General features: G+C 46.3%; 1 protein-coding gene across 1 annotated transcript in view; it reads right to left on the bottom strand.

The window, feature by feature from the left end:
* Positions 1–22,008, bottom strand: part of LOC129862670 (potassium voltage-gated channel subfamily KQT member 1-like) — a 270,131-nt gene that overhangs the window by 106,172 nt on the left and 141,951 nt on the right. Inside the window, exons 15-18 of the mRNA XM_055934553.1 lie at positions 10,347–10,422; positions 8,266–8,360; positions 7,973–8,013; positions 6,054–6,115 (exon numbers count right to left, since the gene is read on the bottom strand). Of these exons, the coding sequence (XP_055790528.1) occupies positions 6,054–6,115; positions 7,973–8,013; positions 8,266–8,360; positions 10,347–10,422 (274 nt within the window). The remainder of the gene's footprint in view (positions 1–6,053; positions 6,116–7,972; positions 8,014–8,265; positions 8,361–10,346; positions 10,423–22,008) is intronic.

Here is a 22,008-nt window from a genome sequence, read left to right as displayed (position 1 = left end):
TACGGCGCTGCCCATTGAGGTGGCACGGCGCTGCCCATTGAGGTGGTACGGCGCTGTCCATTGAGGCGGTACGGCGCTGTCCATTGAGGTGGTTTGGCGCTGCCCATTGAGGTGGCACAGCGCTGCCCATTGAGGTGGTACGGCGCTGTCCATTGAGGTGGTACGGCGCTGTCCATTGAGGTGGCACGGCGCTGCCCATTGAGGTGGTACGGCGCTGTCCATTGAGGTGGCACGGCGCTGTCCATTGAGGTGGCACAGCGCTGCCCATTGAGGTGGTACGGCGCTGTCCATTGAGGCGATACGGCGCTGTCCATTGAGGTGGTTTGGCGCTGCCCATTGAGGTGGTACGGCGCTGTCCATTGAGGTGGCACAGCGCTGCCCATTGAGGTGGCACGCTCTCAAGAGCCCCTAGTATTTACTTACACAGTCTGTTGGGTCCTGAACCACGGAAAGAGCACTTTCAACATTCATATGGGCTATGTGGTCCTGTCAACATAAGAGCGTTTCATTTAGGCCTGGACTGACATAAGAACTGTGTGTGAATCTAGCAGCGGATAAGTACAGTAGATTGAAGCAATAAAATTGTTCTCAAACACAAATCCAGGAGAGAACAGTGAGGCTGAACTGAATACAATGATAAAACCTTAAGCTTTCTGCATTGTCATTGCTATTTTGATGACACAGACCTGTGGTTCCAGTCACTTAGGAAGTCGCCTCTAACCCTCCTCCCAGTCTATAAATTTCTTGTCATAGCACTGAGATGAGACTCTTTGAAAGCTACTCTGAGCCCTGTGGCCAAAAAGTGATGAGAGAACAACTACACCACAGATCGACTGAAGCTACTATCTCTGTTGAGTTATGGGCCATTGGTCCCTGTTACTGTTGTTAGTCTGCCCCCCCCCCCCCCCCTCTCCTCCCATCCCTTGATGTCGAGATAATGAGGTTGTTCCTGTTTGGTGAAGGAACAAGAGAGGAGAGAGACAGAGAGGAGAGAGGAAGGGCTGTGGACATGGTTGCTTTTGTCAGTCTGTCGCTCCTTGTACACCCCTCCTCTCTCCCTCATCCCTCCCGTCCCTTGATGTCGAGATAATTAGCTTGTTCCTGTTTGGTGGAGACAGCAACAGACGAGCAAGAGGACGTGTTGTGGACATGCCCTGCGGTGAGATGGTGAGACGGTGAGACTAGCAGGGCCGGCAGGCCGGATGGACTAAAGTAGTGTGTATGTTTACCAGGCCAGCCCTGTCACTGGCTAGTGCTTGGCCAACCAGTCTAAACAGAGTACCACTAGGTCCTGGCTGTTTGGGAATGGGGCGGAGGGCTAAACACCTTACAGATGGACTTCTCCTACACACAGGCCGCGTCCCAAATGGAGCCATAGTCCTTATGTAGTGCGCTACTTTTGAACGGAGCCCGATTGGTCCTGGTCAAAAATAGTGCACTATATAGGGTGCCATTTGGGCCACTGACAAAACACAGTAGGGCACAGAGACCAGGGTTTGTAGGGGCTTTAGGGGCTGAGGTATTCTCAGTATTCAGCCTTGGTTTAATTTACAGCATACTTGTCTAATTGAGATGTCGTTAGGAGGAGAACATTCCTCTGTGCATACGCCTAGTGCTAATATGTAGGATATACGTGTTATATTTGCACTGCGATAGTGTACAGCAGCCAACCGCAGAACCCTGATTTATGGGCCATTTACTTTGAGTAAGGCAAATAATGACGTCTGGTACAGAGACATGTCTGGACATGTCTGGAGGGTGCATTAAGCTGAGGCTGATGCTTTCAACACTGCAGACTGATGTTTTTGCCCTCAACTCAAACCTCTATTTTGACTATTGAGCCAAGCACATGACTATGGTAGGGAATGGGATAAACATGTGATAGTAAATGACCAAATATAAGATGTAGGCTTGAGACAAGAACTGAACCGAATGAAGAGAAAGTATTTTAGCCATTAGAATGGCACTGTCCCACTTTGTGTAACACTGGAATGAGGGGGGGGGGGGGGGAATCACTTATTGTTGCTAGAGGCCCAGGAGCATGTTTGTGTGTTTTCTCATGCAAACAACCCCTAAGTTGTTGGTCTTCGTTGGAGCTTGTTGTTTCTGTATTTTTCACGGACACCGTCTGACAGAAAGATAACAGACTGTCACGGCCTGCAATCTATCTTCATCCCCACTCCGGCTAGACAATTCAACCCAAAGCTGTGCTGCCGCCTCCTTTCCAAAGAAGCTAGAGAAAGACAGAAAGAGCTATAGGCTGGACGTGTTGGCTTTGTCTGTGTGATATAAATCACTGTCTGGCGGTGTACAGGGCACAAGCATTAAAGCACTATTACTCCCCACCACGCCACTCAAATGCTTCACAACTTTCGCCCCCACTAAGATTAATGCTCCCACGACTGACACTGTGTGTGTGTGTGTGAGCGTGCGTGCGTGCGTGCGTAATTAATGCTTCCAGGACTGATGTGCTGACAGAACCGGGACAAGGCCTGAAGGCTCCACACACAGCCAGTCAAAGAGCAGAGCAGCAGAGCTCTCAGTCATTGTCTGTTGATGTTTCGTGTAGGAGGGAGAGAGGAGAGAAGGGTAATAATGGCTGGCTGGTGCTACACATCACAACACAGAAGTAGTGGTGGTTGGAGGCTAACCAAGAATGGGAGAACAGAAAGCCAAGAGGAGGGTTACATTGAAAGGCGCATTTTACATTTGAGTCATTTAGCAGGCGTACTTATCCAGAACAACTCACAGTCAGTCAATTCATGGCTAGGTGGGACAACCACAGATCACAGTACCTTTTTACTCAATATAGTAGCTATCAGTGAAGTCAGAGCTAGTACACAACACACACTGATGAACACACACTGATGAACACACACTGATGAACACACACTGATGAACACACACTGATGAACACACACTGAGGCACACACACTGATGAACACACACTGATGAACACACACTGATGAACACACACTGATGAACACACACTGATGAACACACACTGATGAACACACACTGATGAACACACACTGATGAACACACACTGATGAACACACACTGATGAACACACACTGATGAACACACACTGAGGCACACACACTGAGGCACACACACTGATGAACACACACTGATGAACACACACTGATGAACACACACTGATGAACACACACTGATGAACACACACTGATGAACACACACTGATGAACACACACTGATGAACACACACTGAGGCACACACACTGATGAACACACACTGATGAACACACACTGACAGGCACACACACGCCACACACTGACAGGCACACACAACACACACTGATGTATACACTTGATTGATAATTCCTCAGGGCTGTTGGGAAACACCTTATTCATGGCTGATTCTGCGATAACACCATGCTTGGCTCTGTCTGTGCGTTTGTGTTTTCTATTAGAAGTGACACCTGAAAATGATTCAACATTGAGGTGCTTTCTAGGAAATCTGAACTTTCTTTGGTCAAGAATGAGATCATTTTAAAACATGACGAGGACAATATCTTTTCAATCATCAGAATTCTATTCTGTGCGCAATAAACACTACTTGTAATCAATCAAATGACTGTACTATATCATCCACTCCTTGATCATAGCAAGATGTCCCTCTTTGTCAGACTGAGACCAGAAGAACTCCTTCAGCTGCAGTAGAGTTGTGTGAGTTGTGAGTCAGACCCCTTGTCTTCTATGTGTGGGCTGAGGCGGGTGGAGGGAGACTAGAGAAGGAAAAGCCAAAATATGAGACGGACCTGGCCAGGCCTCTGGAGCAGCAGAGTGGAGGGAGGAGGAATGGACCGAGGCACAGACAGACGGGGGGGGGGGGGTCAGTGGGTTCATCCACCTGCTGGCCGGGGGCACAGCACTGGAACCACCCCCCTCTCTCAGCCCAACAGGTGTGCTGGCCCCTGGCCGCCGCGGGCCCATCAAAACAAGAGATTCACATGACTAGAACCATAATATGAGAGGACACACACAGAAAAGAGTCATTACAGGCCGAGTGAGGGTATCACATGTTTTGCTGTTCTTTTTTTGCTACCGCTGTGTGGAATCGGTCACCATGGCAACTCTCCTACGAGTCATGCAAAACGCTATTCATATTGGTACTCGGGGAGCATGCAGTGATTGGAGCCACATTTGTTTTGGGGGCTTTAGTTTCCTCACGCTAGGCTGCTGCTGCCTGCTGCTCTGATCGGCGATTTCCCCTGAACTGGTCTGCTAATTAGGAACCTTTCCGTCAGGTTGGTTTGCCGTGTGCCACAGGATGCAGGAGGGACAGCGAGGGTGTTTTATAAAGTGAGGTTTATGTTACCAAACAGCAGATTGAGATCACACCGTGCACGGACAGCAAATGGGCCAGAACTCAATCTCCTTTCCTCTCTGTAGGGTTAGTCTTTAGTTCAGGATCATTTCACTCCTGTCAAGAGCAGAGGGTTTGGAGAGCTGTGTCCTTTCACTCATGCATTATAGTAGACATGGAGCCACGAGCCAAAATTCAATATCTATAGCAAAAACCATGGTAAAATGGAGAAAATCATTGAACTGCACACACACAAGACACAACACACACACTCAATTTCTCTCTGAGCTTCTAGGGAAGCAGAGCTCTAAATGACAGACAGGCTAATGGCTCCCATGCCAGCCGTATTGTTGTCCTGTGAGACTTCCCTGAGCGGAAAAACAAAGGTTCCCGACGCGAGTGAAAGCCAGCACACATGCTCACAGTCACAGGACTGCAGTGGGCACCACATCACGGCCCGCAGGCTCCAGTCGGACCAACCAACGGTGGTACAAATTGGTCCCTGGTGTGCAATGAGGTGGTACTGTTTACTATCTGCTACTTTATTCCTTGTACATATCTTTATTTCTAGTATGTGTGCATATCTACCTCAGTTACCGCGTACTCCTGCACATCGACTCAGTACTGGTACCCCTTGTGTATAGACAGCCAAGTTATCATTACTCATTATGTATCTATTATTACTTGTATTATTACCTGTTTAACTTTTCTATTATTTCTCTATTTTCTTTCTCTCTGCATTGTAGGGAAGGGCCCATAAGCATTTCACTGTTAGTCCACAGTCCACAAGCATGTGACGAATACAACTTGATTTGATTTTGATGACTGGGGATAAGGAAGGCATCACATGGTGGCACTTCCCGGTCCACTCTGCCTAGCGGGTCACGCCTGGTTACAGCACATAACACAGCTGCTGCCTATTGGCCATGCTCCACTGAGGACCAGAGGGATGTGTGTGTGCTCTCTCCCTTTAGCTTGTATTAGAATGCCTTTTTGGCATGGAAACACAAAAACAAGTCACAACCCACCGTCGTCACAATATAACTTGTTGTTGTAGACCAGGGGTTTTCACTCAGGCCCCCTTTCTAGCATCCCCCGCCTTATTTCTATGGGCACAAGCACTGTTCATAACACAACCTGTTCACAACCCTCTGGTCGGCGGAGAGAAAATGTTGATGGTTTAAAGCTTATTTCCTGCAATTCTACACATTTGTCATGGGGTGCAGAGAAAAGGAGACTAAGTTGAAAGCCGGACTGAGTTCCTTAAAGAAAGATGTATGGCGCGTTGCCCCACAGCTTTGGACCCACTGTTGTAGAGGACAGAGGGTAGAGGGTCGTTGGTAAAGCATAGAAACCCTGAGGAGATGTGAATGAACAGAAAAAGAACACCTCGTGTGTCACGTACGCATCACTAGAGAAGAGGAGGTATTTGTTTAACGGCTCAGCCATGGGCCGAAACCAGCCATAACACATACTGTGGAAAAGATTCCATCACACACACATGCTAGCGTGGGCACACACACACACACACACACACACACACACACACACACACACACACACACACACACACACACACACACACACACACACACACACACACACACACACACACACACACACACACACACACACACACACACACACACACACACACACACACACACACACACACACACAGTCTCACATACACATGAGCACGGACACACAAGACTGTTCTTACCTTATCCTCCAGGCGGATCAGTCTGGCTCCCACAGTGTGGTATTCCTTATCTACGCCTTTTTCTGAAAAACAACAACACGGCATCTCCAACAGCAACGGACGGCAGGTTTCATCAGCGTGTTGCACACCACGTTGCAATGAGCTGGAAGCAGTAGCCTATGCATTTCTGAAAACATGTACTTAATTGTTTGAAATATGAACCTTTCAATACATGTTATGAGGCATGTCTTACTTCGCTTCAAAGTAGCCTACTAGATCTCCGTTCTACATTTCTAAAGGATATTTTCATCTCTGTCACATGAAAACGCTCGCATGTGCGGTGCCCTTTTGACTGTGTTTTCCGATAATTGCATTATGTAACAGACATTCGCACGTAGCCTCCTGCCTTGTGCGCAATGCTGCGCTTATAATGTGAAGAAATAGCAGTTCATCAACATTTGAAGCTATACATTGTGATCTGTTTCATCAGAATCATTGCTTGTTAAAGTTATTTTTATGTAGTCTAGACCTACTGGTTGTATGAATTTGGGATCCATCTTCCCACAACTGTCCCAGAATCTGTTTGGAACAGGCTAGTTCTTTCTTGACAATATGACCAATAGAATAGGTAAACTTTTGTACTATGGGGGATAGTAGATAGACATATGGTAGTTAAGCACCCAATGCATATGGGTCCGGCAGATTTCTCAAATGTCCAGTAAATTAAAATGTGGCCTGTCAAATGTCCAGGGGAAACCATGGTACTATGGTATGCTTTACCACCCCTGTGTCACACACACACCACCCCCCAACACATGCACTTCTTTATTTAGGGGCCCCCTAACGCAAATAACTCTTAGTCATGCAATGAGTCCCGATAAATATAACAACAGTATATCAGTGTAGTGGGGCCAGGGCAGGGCCAGAGCAGGCTCAGCCAGGCAGACTGGGGGTAGTGGGGCCAGGGCAGGGCCAGAGCAGGGCCAGAGCAGGCTCAGCCAGGCAGACTGGGGGTAGTGGGGCCAGGGCAGGGCCAGAGCAGGCTCAGCCAGGCAGACTGGGGGTAGTGGGGCCAGGGCAGGGCCAGAGCAGGGCCAGAGCAGGCTCAGCCAGGCAGACTGGGGGTAGTGGGGCCAGGGCAGGGCCAGAGCAGGCTCAGCCAGGCAGACTGGGGGTAGTGGGGCCAGGGCAGGGCCAGAGCAGGGCCAGAGCAGGCTCAGCCAGGCAGACTGGGGGTAGTGGGGCCAGGGCAGGGCCAGAGCAGGGCCAGAGCAGGCAGACTGGGGGTAGTGGGTTGTATTTGACAGGCAGGCAGGCAGCTGTAGTGTCATCCTGTATGGCTGGCCTGGTTGTAATGGATGTCTGGAGTAAAGCCCCAGACTCCTAATCCAATACCAGGTTCAATCAAGCAAGTGTTTAACCATCTTATTTCCCTTGTTAGCTCCATGGGGCAGCCAAGAAATGGAGGAGGAGGAGGAAGAGGAGGAGATGTGGAGGAGAGAGGTGGAGAGGAGGAGGTTGAGGAGGGTGGTACACAGAGCAGGAAGAGGAGGAGGAGAAGAAGAAGAGAGAAGGAGAAGGAAGGATGGTATGGAAAAGGAGGAGGGGGAGAAAGAAGGAGATGAGGAGAGAGGAGAAAGAGGGAGGAGGGGGCAGAGGAGGAGAAGGAGAGAGAAGGCGGCGAAGGATAGGGAGACGGGATGGCAGCGTTGTGCTTACAAATACTAGCGTGTGTACCAAACACACATAGTCAAACATATACACACTCACACACTATGTATACACACTATACACACTGGGGATCTCTTCGCAGAAGATTTAGTCTAGTCCAGCCTTATCGTTGTTCCTCGCTGTCTTTGTTTGTGAGATGAGGGGGCACAGTGAGGAGTGACAAGAGTTTATCAGATCAACTCTGGTGAGTTTCCTCTGGTGGGTTTTACCTGGCAAAAACATTCCTGCTTTCCCCAATGTGTGGTCTAGTCTGGGAAAAGAAGGAGAACATGAGAGACACGTTATGGGAAAATTGAAACTTTGGACGAAGCTCTGTAGCATTTGTTAGTGTTTCATGTCTGTGACAGAATTAGAGAGAAAGGGAAAGAGAGAGAGAGAGAGTGAAAGAAAGCTGAGAGACAGATATAGACAGAGAGGACAAGAGACAGACAGAGAGAGAGACAGGGAGAAAGAGAGAGAGCGAGAGAACACAAAGTAAAAAGAGAGAGATTTAATGGCCCACCTCCTCTGTAGCTCCTTAATGCGGACCATCATGGTGAGGTGTCCCTGGTTGTACTGCTCCATCACGTCCCTCACGTCGTACGGCTTCCTCGCTTGCTGTGGAGCGGGAATATTGTATTGTAGCAACCCAAACACAACACACACAGCACATTGTCACCCACGGTCATCCCTAGGGGACTCCCTCGAGTCAACAGTCGTCGCTCTTGCTGCTGGTGATTATCTGATCCTCCTCTACGCAGACAACACCATTCTGTATACTTCTGGCCCTTCTTTGGACACTGTGTTAATTGACCTCCAGACGAGCTTGAATGCTTTACAACTCTCCTTCCGCGGCCTCCAACTGCTCTTAAACGCAAGTAAGGCTAAATACATGCTCTTCAACCGATCGCTGCCCACACGCCCGCCCGTCCAGCATCACTACTCTGGACGGTTCTGACTTAGAATATGTGGACAACTACAAATACCTAGGTGTCTGGTTAGACTGTAACCTCTCCTTCCAGACTCATAAGCATCTCCAATCTAGAATTGGCTTCCTATTTCGCAAACAAAGCCTCCTTCACTCATGCTGCCAAACATACCCTCATAAAACTGACTATCATACCGATCCTTGACTTCGGCGATGTAATTTACAGAATAGCCTCCAACACTCTAATCAGCAAATTGGATGCAGTCTATCACAGTGCCATCCGTTTTGTCACCAAAGCCCCATATACTACCCACCATTGCGACCTGTATGCTCTCGTTGACTGGCCCTCGCTTCATATTCGTCGCCAAACCCACTGGCTCCAGGTCATCTATAAGTCTTTGCTTGGTAAAGCCCCGCCTTATCTCAGCTCACTGGTCACCATAGCAGCACCCAACCGTAGCACGCGCTCCAACAGGTATATTTCACTGGTCATCCCCAAAGCCAATTCCCCCTTTTGCCGCCTTTCCTTACAGTTTTCTGCTGCCAATGATTGGAACGGATTGCAAGGATCGCTGAGGCTGGAGACTCTTTTTGGGCACCAGCTGTCAGAGCAGCTCACAGATCACTGCACCTGTACATAGCCCATCTGTGGATGGCCCATCCAACTACCTCATCCCCATACTGTTATTTATTTTTTTGCTCCTTTGCACCCCAGTATCTCTACTCGCACCTTTTATTTTCTGCACATCTATCACTCCAGCGTTTAATTGCTAAATTGTAATTACTTCGCCACTACGGCCTATTTATTGCCTTACCTCCCTAATCTTACCTCATCTGCACACACAGTATTTTCCTATCGTGTTATTGACTGTACGTTTATTTATTCCATGTGTAACTCTGTGTTGTTGTTTGTGTCGCACTGCTTTGCTTTATCTTGGCCAGGTCGCAGTTGTAAATGAGAATTTGTTCTCAACTTGCCTACCTGGTTAAATAAAGGTGAAACAAAAAGAAATTAAAAATTAAAAACACAGTGCTTTGTTGTTGCAGTGTGTATTGGCGATGAGGAAGCCAGGGGAAGAGGGCTTGTTCAGCAGGCTTTCACTTGTGTTGGGGGAGTTGTTTTGTGTGAGGAGAATCTTGTGACTGAGGTTGCATCACCCAATTAAACATGACGAGCCAGTATGGTTGGATCTGTTCACCATCGAGAAATAATGAAGTAATGAGAAGATGGTTGAATGTGAAGCGGAAACAGTGGCCTGTGTTTGTTGGTGACTGTTGGAGACTACAACCACGTTCAGATTAGAAAGAGAGTTGTGAACGACTAAAGGCCAAGTGAGGCTATTCTGTGGTAGGTGCCTAGTCTCCTACAGCTGTGCAGTCTAACCACACAAGCAGAGGTTAACAGGGTTCCCATGATACTGAGGCTGAACTGACGGCAGGCCAGACACAGACGTGCAGGTGCAAGTTGCAGGCACAGACGCCGTCTTACACACACATACATTGTGCACGCACCCACACACTGCGTATATGCAAATGCAAGTGGGCACACGCACACACGGCAGTCCTGCAGCTGCACAACATGCCCTTGTGCTTACCCTCACCTTCCTAAGAAACCACAACACTATTCTCTCTTTCCTCCCTCCTCCTCCCCTCTCTTCCTCCACTCTGTCTTTTACCTGAAATTTCTGTCTGGCCACAAAGTACTTCATTCTCCGGAGTACTTTGACTGCTGCTTTGTGGGCGTGAGACAACCTGAGGGAGACAAACACATTTCATTTGGTTTCACTGTCGAGACGAGAACTGGCAAGAAAAGATTTCATTGTTCATGACGCTGTATCCTGCGCACACGACAAATACATGTTGATTTGATTTGTTCCAGCACACAAGGGGTTAAGCCTGCAGATGTTTCCCCCGTCTCAGTTGTATTTCCTTATAAATGCAACCTGGCTTGTTTTCTGCTCTGAAAACAACAGAACATTTGTACAACTTGCATGCTTCCAGCCATTCTAATTGGCTTGTACTGCATTCATTTATACAGAATGTGTGTACCATGCAATGGCAAACACATATGGCTTCGAGGGCTAGGAGAGTCCCCCTCCCTACCACACACACATACACACACACACACACACACACACACACAAAAAAAAAACACCAACACACAAACACATGCACGCGTGTGCACAAAAGCACACACACTCTCAAACAAACACACTGTGTGCTAGAACTGTATGATCTCATCCTCTGGAACTAAACAGGTTTCTCATACATCTCACGGATGTTGAACTCTGATGAACTTGTTGTTCGTCTGTAAGTTTCGCCACAATATTAAAACTGTGAATCTGGAACAACCAAACATCTTGTGTAATCTGAGTCACACACACACACACACACACACACACACACACACACACACACACACACACACACACACACACACACACACACACACACACACACACACACACACACACACACACACACACACACACACACACACACACACACACACACACACACACACACAGGCTCAACACGCCTCATTTGTGTCAACAAATGGGAAAACCACCGGCACTAAACTAAACACCATAACAGCACACATAGTAGCCTAGCTATAGCCGCAAGAGTACAGACCCACTTCTTCCATCACGCAAGTGCTTTGCATGATGTGTTGATGTTCGCTTGGCTTCACTGTGTCTAAGCTGAAATGCACAACAAGATGCACACAGATCTGGTAAAAAAAATAAAATGTTGTTGTGAGCCAAATGTGACTGTTGGAAATGACACGGCCATATTTGGGTGTACGCATGAGTACGATACTTAGATGTGTGTGTGTGAGGGCAAAACTTGAAAGGGTGTTGATGTGCGGTTCGACTGCTGACAACTTCCATGGGTCATGGGGTCATGGCTAGAGGATGACCACAGAGCAGTAGAGGAAGTGGTGACCTGCTAGCTAGATCTGTAAATAGGCCCTCAGAGTCTATTCCAGAACCGTTTGGATTCTTTTTGGTCCATGTACAGAATGTGTGCCCTCTCATTTTACAGTTTAACATTCATGCGGTGGTTTCATATTTCTGGACTGTTATTATATTGTTGTACTATGCTGTCTCTGTACTGGAGGTACTGTGAGCTAGGACTGCAGCGTGACTAGTAATGGACACTCAGTGAGAACCCATGTGTCTCTGTCTGTTGCTTCTCTCTGACACTAGCTCTGCTGAAAGATCAAAGAGAATGCAATCAACTCAATATGGATATTTTTTGGGGTCTGTCTTAAAAGCGGAGCTGAAATATCTGCTTTTGCTTCACGTGTGTTTTAAAACATGTGACCCTTACCCTTCGGCCTTATCGCTGACATCAAGGGGGCTGGATAAGCCTCCCGGGACGGCGTTTGGAGTGCGTCTCGAGAGACGCCGGATTAACGCTGAGCGACGCCACCGGATTCTTTAACAATAACATTCTGAAGGAATTCAGAGCGGGGACACCTTGTAAAATAGCACAGAGATGAGAAACGGGCACAGGAACAAACGAGAGACAGAAGACAGAGTTGCCATCCCCTTCAGAGATAACGGCACAACAAAGTTTGGAGATGAAAAGAATGTGACCCCAAATCCCCCCAAAAACATCCTCCCATAACTAGAGAGAAAGTGTGTGTGTGTGTGTGTGTGTGTGTGTGTGTGTGACACACTTTGCCAGGCTCTGAGCGTGACTGTGGTGAGAGATAAGGTCTTCTCTGCTGAAGTGCTCCAAAGCAAATGAATGGCTCCATTCTGAAGGCAGCAGCCCTTTGTTGGGGGGATGTATGGGGGTACAAGACTTGTTGTGACTGCTGCGTCCCAGCCCTACAGCTGGCTAGCTGGTTCTCTGTGAAGAAAGCACACCCTCCCGCCTTTGTGGAGTCAACAAGCCCGGTCTGAAGACTTCATTAGAGGGTAGGGGCAACAAAAGGACTTAACAGACAATACACTGACAGGGGCCATAAAACATATGGATCAAAGCAGACTGCTGGGACTGCTTTTTCTGCCCTCAGATCTGGGCCTATACGAGGAAATGCACACAATACCAAACAAAAAGCAGAGGCGTTTTTTTTCTTTCTTCATTTTTGCACCCCTCCTCCGTCTTCCCAAGTGCGAGGAGGATGTGTTTTTGCGCTGAGTTGTAGATTGAACATAATTGGGAAAGAAAACACATGTAGGAAACAGAAAACACGTGCAGTTTCGATCACAGGACTGTTTCCCCCCTCGCTTCCCAAATGCACATGCATGTTTGGCAAGTGACCGTGATAAAAGAATAACATATTTTACACAACTTAAAGTCGGCCTGCCCCAGATGCGGCGCTCAACCACATTTGGCGCCCAGCAACCTTTGGAATGTCAGCTTTCCGACTTCTCTCTCTGTCTGGTTGATGACTCACAACACTTGCTGCTGGTCTCATTCTTCTTCTCCTCTCCTCTTTCCTCCTTTCTTTTATTTCTCCCTCTTCTCACCAGACCAGAGCGTTTGCCACACAACACAATGCGTCCCAGGGCTCCTCTGGAGTCAGCAAGCATTTAATCTCCCACACACAGACTTCAATATTGTTTTGATTGTCCTGTGCCGTATGATTTCAGAGCCAAGGGGGACGCTTGTTTATTCCAGTGAATACCCAGGCTTAAGACTGCCACAGTCTTCCACAGACTCACCATTCTTCACCAGGGCTACTGTGGTAAATTCAATTGGGTACAGTGTTGAGGAGAAATGAGTTGGTGTGGTCCTTTGAAATCCTGGACAGATTATAGCCACATGCTATCCATTGGCACTTGGAAGTTTCTCTCTTAATAAAGCTTTCTGGGTTGATTTTTCCAGGTGGTTACTTTAGAAACTTCATAGTAGTCCTTAGTAACAGTCCTCCTCTCTGCTGTTCCTTGGCTGGAGCCAGTCTAATATCCTGTCTGTGTTTCCTAGGAGCACACAGTGTAATAACGTCTGGGGACAGAGTCGATCGGGGGAAAGAGGCTTTAGAGTCTAGAGTTACAGGTCGATGGTCAGAGCACAGCAAAGGCACAGGCCTGTGGTCGATGATCAGCTTCAGGAGGGGTCTTTGATCAATGCAAGAGAAAACAGACACCCACAACATTTCTGTATCAAATCAGAAGAGGCCCTTGATTATCTCTACACTTCACACTTGAAATATGAGAGGGGTTTAATTAGCCGGGAGCCAGTAACTGTCTTTCATGTCAAATTCAGTCGGTGTGTTGTTGAATCATCAGAGAGACAGAGAGGTTGTTTGCATGCAGGAGTCTGTCTCTAGTCTCTCTCTGTCCTGCTGTGTATAGTTACTGGTGATGTGTGTTGTTGGTTAGTTACTGACCGCTCTCTCTCTCTCTGGGGGTGTCTGCTCCAGTTGTCTTTGTGTCTGCAGCCCCAGTCAGAGACAAGCAGAACCGATCAATAGGCCTTGATCACACAATGCTTGAGATGTTTGAAACAATAGCAGGCTGCACTCAGCGCGGCCCGGCCCGGCTGGTAATGAGCACGTGAACACATGAAAGCCTGTGTATTTAATAGCTGACAACAAAGAGAGGAGAGGCTGTGATTTACGTGCCGTGCCATGTCACCACAGCAGAAATGAGGAACAGTGGGGCACGAAGCCTGCTGCACAGCCTGCCACATCTGTCATACATTTCTGTCTCCCAGATTCACCGGAGGAAAGGGCTGGTTGACACTAGCATGGGGTGGTAGAGGACTCCGTTTCTCACTCTCTCTATCCCACACACACATAAATATACACACACAACCACATGCTAGTATCACGTGTTTACACACACACATCATTCCACCACCCTGGTGTAATTCTAAAGGTACTGCAATTTGTGGTTTGATTTCTAAATGGTTGAGGGAGAACCAAACAAAGAAAATTGCCTCTCTAGAATGACTGAATGTATCATTCTGACCAAAACCCCACCCACATTTAATGAACCCACTTTCACAACGTGTTATTACAGAGGAGACGGGGAAAAGGTACCTCGTTGCTGATAGGGGAGAACGCTCGAACCAAACAGAGTTGAACAGTTGAACTTTGACAACCCTGAACCCTGCGCTTGGACAATACCAGGAAGAAAACCTCAAGTTAAGGACATGCACACACACAGAGAAATACAATTATTGTTGGACAGGGTTTAGTGAGTAATGTCTACTTCTCAGGTGCAGGCTGTGCACCTCTACAGACCTCCAGACATCAGTAGGTCCTGAGTCCTGCTCTCAGAGTTCAGCTGACAGAAACAGTAAAGGCCCTTCGGCTCACGTCCGTGTGAGGGTTAAAGGGAAAGTCCACCCAAAGCAGCATCACACACGGATGATTTCTGGATTTTGAAAGTTACATACGCTGTATCATGCAAACTTGAGTGCTGACAAGCAAAACATTCCGGGACTATTTCAACGACGGACTAATGAAACAAATATCAAAAGATCGGTTTTGGGTGTAATTTTCCTTTAACTCATTATTTCCTAAGGGCTAAGTGACAGAGTAGGCTACTTCCCTATGAATGTCAAGACATGTCAATAGTGGATCTGCTACTGTTAAACAATACTACTACTACATGTAAATCACTTGTACTTTAGTTATGCAAAACAGCACACAGACAGATACATGATGTCATTGAAATGATTATGTTTGTACAGAACCGGATTTTTCACTTTGCATACTTTGGCTGGCTAGATACAGTAAAGAGCAACCAATCCACAGGTGAATAGGCTAAACCATTTTTGAAATACAGTTTTATCTTATTTATTTAATGATGGAAAGTCAAAGAACAGTCCAAGAACTCGCTTAAGGGTGATTTGATTTGATATATGTGCGAGTGCAAGAAAAAAGCTCTGACCTCAGCTTCACAAAATCTCCTTAATTAGGGAAGTGGTGATGTTGGAGGTTACCTAAGCTAAGGAGTTTATTCAACAAAGGAGCCGACCAGAGCAGAGCAGGAGCTACCCCTTCCATAGAGCAGGAGGTGAAGGGGAAATGTCTCTGGTTTAAATAAGTGTCCCAACACTTCTAAGGCTGGCTCACTGACTGACTGACTGACTGACTGACTGACTGACTGACTGACTGTGCCATATAAGGAGGGGAGAAGAACCACCATCCACACACATACATTACACAATCATACACACAGAAGCACAAGTCTCCATACCTACACATATACAGTAAACGAACATAGACCTCCACTCCGGAACAGTCACACGCCTCCCCTCCCCTGTCAGCTTGGGCTACAGTATTGAGGAGCGGGGTGCAGGTTTTGGTGATGTGGTGAGGAGTGTGTATGTGCGCGTGTGTGTGTGGGTGTGATTGAGAAGTTGGCGAGGAAGGGGAGGGGTATTGGGTTTCTCCAGTGGAGGACAAGCTAGAGAGAGAGGTGCCGAAGCAGGAGCTATAATTCATGGTCTAATAGGATTTGGTGCTGTTTAGCAGGATTAGTGCATGTTAGAGAAATACTCCCTTTATAGCTGCCAGTTAGGGGGTCCTGGAAAAACACCACACTGGACCCTTGTTTTAAAAAAAAAAACAATTTCTGTGATTACCCCCTCCAGCGGAGGCCCTGGCTCAGTAGAAGCGTCTTTCCTATAGCCGGCTGTATTGGGATTAAATTGGCTGCTTCTTTCATAGGCGTATGATAATCCGAGCACATGAGCCCAGCGTGGGGATGTGAAGAGGGGGACTGTGTGTGTGTGTGTGTGTGTGTGTGTGTGTGTGTGTGTGTGTGTGTGTGTGTGTGTGTGTGTGTGTGTGTGTGTGTGTGTGTGTGTGTGTGTGTGTGTGTGTGTGTGTGTGTGTGTGTGTGTGTGTGTGTGTGTGTGTGTGTGTGTGTGTGTGTGTGTAGGAAGTTAGAAGGAACAATTAGAGACACCTTCTTTTTGGGGAGCCAGGGGCTGCTGGAGGTGCAGTCACAGGCTTGCCCACATTCGTTCAGCCTGACTTAGCTCTCTCTATGGGCCCAGCCAACGGGAGGGAAAGACAGAGAGAGAAAGAGAGAGAGAGGCAAGAGAGGGAGAGAGAGTGAGAGAGAGAGAGAGAGAGAGAGAGAGAGGGTGAGGGCGAGAGGAAGAGAGAGAGATAGAATAAGCCCAGAAGGCAGAGAGAGAGGCTGACCCTGCGCCTCCAGAGCTGAGGGCTTCCTTTCAGAAGCTAGGCAGGATTATAAAACCATTCTTTCTTTGAAAGAAGTTATTCTTCCATTCTTGTTTTTGTGGTAAAATGGGTGGGGGGGGGGGGGGGGGGGGCTGGCTGACATTAAAGCCTTGTGTTTAATTACTCTTTTCTCTTCTGATCAGCCCTTTTGTTCCCCTTCAGCTGTGGGAAGGCCTGGTTGGCTTCTCTACAGGGTGGTGTGTGTGTGTGTGTGTGTGTGTGTGTGTGTGTGTGTGTGTGTGTGTGTGTGTGTGTGTGTGTGTGTGTGTGTGTGTGTGTGTGTGTGTGTGTGTGTGTGTGTGTGTGTGTGTGTGTGTGTGTGTGTGTGTGTGTGTGTGTAATAGAAAGAGTTATAAAGAGAGAGAGAAAGAAAGAAAGAGAGGGAGATACTGTAGGCACAGCGAGAAAGTTTGGTGTATCAAAAAGTTCCCTTCACTACCCGCTATGTGCTCCCTCCCTCTGTCCAGATCAGTAGAGGGAGACACCTGCCACTAGAAGAGTGTGTGTGTGTGTGTGTGTGTGTGTGTGTGTGTGTGCGTGCGTGCGTGCGTGTGTGCGTGTGTGCGTGTGTGTGTGTGTGTGTGTGTGTGTGTGTGTGTGTGTGTGTGTGTGTGTGTGTGTGTGTGTGTGTGTGTGCCTACTTGTAAACAGGTTATGTTATATAAAATGTTGTGAAATATTAAATGACAGGAGGGCATGTACATGATAGGCCTACCTGGCTTACATGATGGCCATGATGGCCATGATCCTTCTTGACAGTGTCTCTTAGTCCAAGTAAAGTGACACAGGACGGTCATGACGCTTCATGACAGTGTCATAAAGTGTATTTTCCATTACGATGTATTTTCCATTACGATTTTCCATTACCATTGCATAACTCACTGCAAAGAATTCATTAAAACAACAACAAAAAAGGGAATTAACTCTAAATTGCATTATTTATTCAAGTTTGTTTCTGCAGCCTCACTCGAGGTCTTCACCTCCATCACTGGATGCAGCAGATGCATTACCTTCCCTGGTAAAGAACAGAAAACAGTATGCTACAATGCAGTGACACCGTTAAAGAAATCTGAAAACTTCACACCAAATATATTATAAGAATAGCAAACACTTTCAGGCATGTTCAAATAGATTACAATCCCATTTTAACAGCTCTTAACTGTTCATGTAGCTAGCAAGCTAATATTAGCTACCCTATCACTAAAGATGGTGGTGTACAAAACAACTAAATACACCCATGCCTTGTTGAGGCAACAACAGTACATTTGATTCACTCTATATACTGTATATATAGTGATAATTGTACAAAAAAATAGTAGAAGAGGCCTGTGTATTAAATGTAACAAATACCCATAACAACAACTAGCTAACTATGGCAGGCTAGCTAGCGCCTAGCGCTGAGTTAGGTAACGTTAACAGTTAGCATGCAACCGTTAGATACAATTTTTTTTAAGTAACTTTATAAAATACTTAAGATTAGCGTGGGTCATATGTATTCATGTAAATATACTTAATACGAGCCATCGTTTGAAACATTTTTTTAAAAACATTTACGAGCCAAAACATTTATAACAAAAATAGATTTATTCTGAGACGCCATCTTGTCTCATTGATTTACATACAAACTTAGCTAGCCATGTTTGGCTACACTTATATGAAGGGAAAAATCACACTTTTTTTCACTCGGTCAAAACAGTTAAATTATAAATAAAGATTACGGGAAAACTCATCACGGTTTAGATAAACATGTTATCTCTAGATTTCAAAAACGAAATCATGCTTGTAAATATTACAAACTTGAAAACAGGATGAATAAGAAAACCCTGACAACTGACATTTATGCACTGGGCTTCCCTTCCTCCTTCTCTTCTTCCAACGTATGAAGTGTGCACCTGCAGCTAACAGTTTGAATGTCTCCCCCTAGTGGTAGCGTTAAATATACATGTAGCTATATTAAAGCAAAACCATGGAGGACTACAATAATAATGTGGTGAACAAACAAACTTAGATTCCAGACATTTACATATTTTGGAATCAATCACAGGAGTTTTTTTGTCCTGCTCCTGCATTAATCTCAGTCATCAGCGACAGAGCATGGGCTAAGCACATGTTTGACATCAATGTGTGAATAATTGCAATGGTAATAAAATGGCACATTTTTGGAAATGTTATTTAACATACTATTTACAAGTAGAATGGAATGGTTTACCTTGTGTGGTAGGATTTGTGCGCTTTGACACGTTTATATAGGTGTCATAACCGGCCATAAAATATTGCTATATATGTCACAACACATCTAAATATACAGTATGTGCCATGACAGTGTTGTGACAATGTTATATGACATGGTTAAATAAAATGTTACTGTATTTTCAGTGTGTGTGTGAGTGTGTGTGTCACACACCACTCTCTCTCTTTATGTTTCCTTAGGGCCTAAGAGAGAGGGAAATTGGTGTGGCCTTTCTTTGTATGAGCAGTCACCCTGACGAGAGAGAGCGAGAGAGAGAGCGCACGAGAGAGAGAGAGATAGAGAGATAGAGAGATAGAGAGAGATAGAGATAGAGATAGAGAGAGATATTAAAGGGAGTGAGAGATAGAAGAAAAATCTGAAAATGCTCCCGACAAGCAGCACTTATCTCCTCCCTGGGGGCATGAAGGTAGGAGGCCATGTTAGGCACCGTCAGGAGCCCCACTTCCCCTCAGCCATAGAAGTGATCCATCACACACACGCACACACGCACACACGCACACACACACACACACACACACACACACACACACACACACACACACACACACACACACACACACACACACACACACACACACACACACACACACACACACACACACACACACACACACACACACACCACAGAGTAATTAGGCTAGCAGCAGGGTCACTCGTCCAAACAAGGTGCCAGTGATAGACAGAAGGGCTGTCTCTTAGGCTAGGCTGAGAGGGAGACGAGAGGAGAGTCACGGAAAGACAGGAGGGAGGCATATTTGAGGCACTAGGAAGGGCTCCACTAGAGTGGCATGGAACCCTCTCTCTGTTGTTTGGGTTAGGGTGGGGTTGAGGAGGGGGAGGACTTGTAATGAATCGTGCATAACTCCAAATATGAATTGGTAGAAACTACAGCATACATAGAGAGTATACTGGTAAACAAAAGCTTAAAACAGGAAACAATTCAACAAGGGTGAACTTTTGTGACCAATGGGAATAGAAGATAACTGCTATTCTATGGAAAGTATGCCAAAAGGCAAAAGAGCTGAAGTTGCAATGAGTTGACCTGACTTTTCCAATCCCCTAATGAGGAAAGAGAAGAGAGGATACCATTACAGGTAAGGGATATGGTGGAGCCCAGGCCAAACACCAAGACTTCACTTCACTGGAACTGAACACGGGGAGGAAATCACTATGAACAGGCTGACTAATACACAACTAAATCTTTCTTTCTCTTTCTCTTTCTCTTTCTCTTTCTCTTTCTCTTTCTCTTTCTCCCTCTCCCTCTACCTCATTTCACCCTCTCTTTCTACCTTCTTTCTCCTTTTTTCAATGTGACTTTCTCACTGAACTTCAAAGTGAACTAAGCCAAAGTGGAGAAATTGAGATCTTATTAACATTTGTTCTGACAATGTGAGAAATAGGCAGAGACAGAAAGACAGTGAGGATGCCAGAAAGAGAGACAAACAACCAGCCAGCCAGCCAGTCAGATGAACAGGCAGCCAGAAAGACAGAGACAGCCAGGGAGACAGACAACCAGCCAGCCAGCCAGCCAGTCAGATGAACAGGCAGCCAGAAAGACAGAGACAGCCATGGATACAGACAACCAGCCAGTCAGTCAGTCAGTCAGATGAACAGGCAGCCAGAAAGACAGAGACAGCCAGGGAGACAGACAACCAGCCAGCCTGCCAGTCTGTCAGATGAACAGGCAGCCAGAAAGACAGAGACAGCCAGGGAGACAGACAACCAGCCAGCCAGCCAGTCAGTCAGATGAACAGGCAGCCAGAAAGAAAGAGACTGCCAGGGAGACAGACAACCAGCCAGCCAACCAGCCAGTCAGATAAACAGGCAGCCAGAAAGAGAGCCAGCAAGCCAGCCAGCGAGTGGTTATAAGGGTATAGTAGAGCAGGTGGGGAATGTACAGCATCAGATGAGCTGCATGTCCTGGCAGAAAGCTATTTTACAACGTGTCCCAGTCCCTCTCCTCTCCAGCATACAATTAACATTTATAATTACAGAGGTTTGCAAGAGACAGAGATAGACAGACAGAGAGAAAATAGAGAGATGGTGTGAATGGGTTTGTCTCTGTTTCACTAACTAACTGTTGCTTGGGAGTAAAGACATTAGGAATAACATAGGATGAATACAAAACATTTTTTGCTAAAATAATAAATGCTTGCCAAAAATGTAATTTTTGTAATGGCAAATATTTTTTTATAGCTATATATAATGCAAATTGAGGTGAGGGCGATGGAAATGCTTTTGGCGGTTGATCTGCTTCTGTTCTGTGGGTGGCACAGTGTGATCTTTTGGGCTAAGCAATTGGATATCACGAAAAAAAGAGAGTCCATTTTAACAAAGCAAATGGAAGGACAAACAGTACAGATAGATAGCAATAAAAAAACGTACCATAGAGGCTCAGAATAAGTTAGAGGAAAAAGAAAAAGAAAAGGAGGAACTTATTCATGAAAGCAAAATGGATGGAATATGTGACCCGTTTCAGGAAACTAGGCGTATGTCGCGTGTCAATACTTCACAGGAGAGCCGTTTGAGCGTAAACTTTTTATCAAAATGCATTTTTTGGCAGAAATGCCTTCTCGAACACGTGAACTTTCATGAGCCTTAATAACAAACTTGTAAGCCATCTGTAAATACGAATAAAATGGTTAAATTACGAGCCTAGTTGGATTAGCAAAAGAAAAAGATGGCAACCTAATGTGTGGGCTGGACATGCCGAGAGATGAGTTTGGATTGGTCTGCCATATAGCACACTTCTGTCTATTTGAGTTGGTCAGTATGTCTAGGTAATCCTGTCTAACGCAGCTTTTTGAAAATGTATTGTGTATTAAAACTGCATAAGTGTTGCTCTCCACTTTCTGGAGGACTGAGTTTTCAAATAAGTGGAATTCGATTATGATAGCTAAGGAGATGGAGAAAACACCTGCCTCCG

This window comes from Salvelinus fontinalis, chromosome 9, assembly GCF_029448725.1.
Source record: "Salvelinus fontinalis isolate EN_2023a chromosome 9, ASM2944872v1, whole genome shotgun sequence".
Taxonomy (NCBI): Eukaryota; Metazoa; Chordata; class Actinopteri; order Salmoniformes; family Salmonidae; genus Salvelinus; species Salvelinus fontinalis.
The sequence above is the reverse complement of the archived record's forward strand: the minus strand, read 5'-3'. Positions and strand labels throughout refer to the sequence as shown.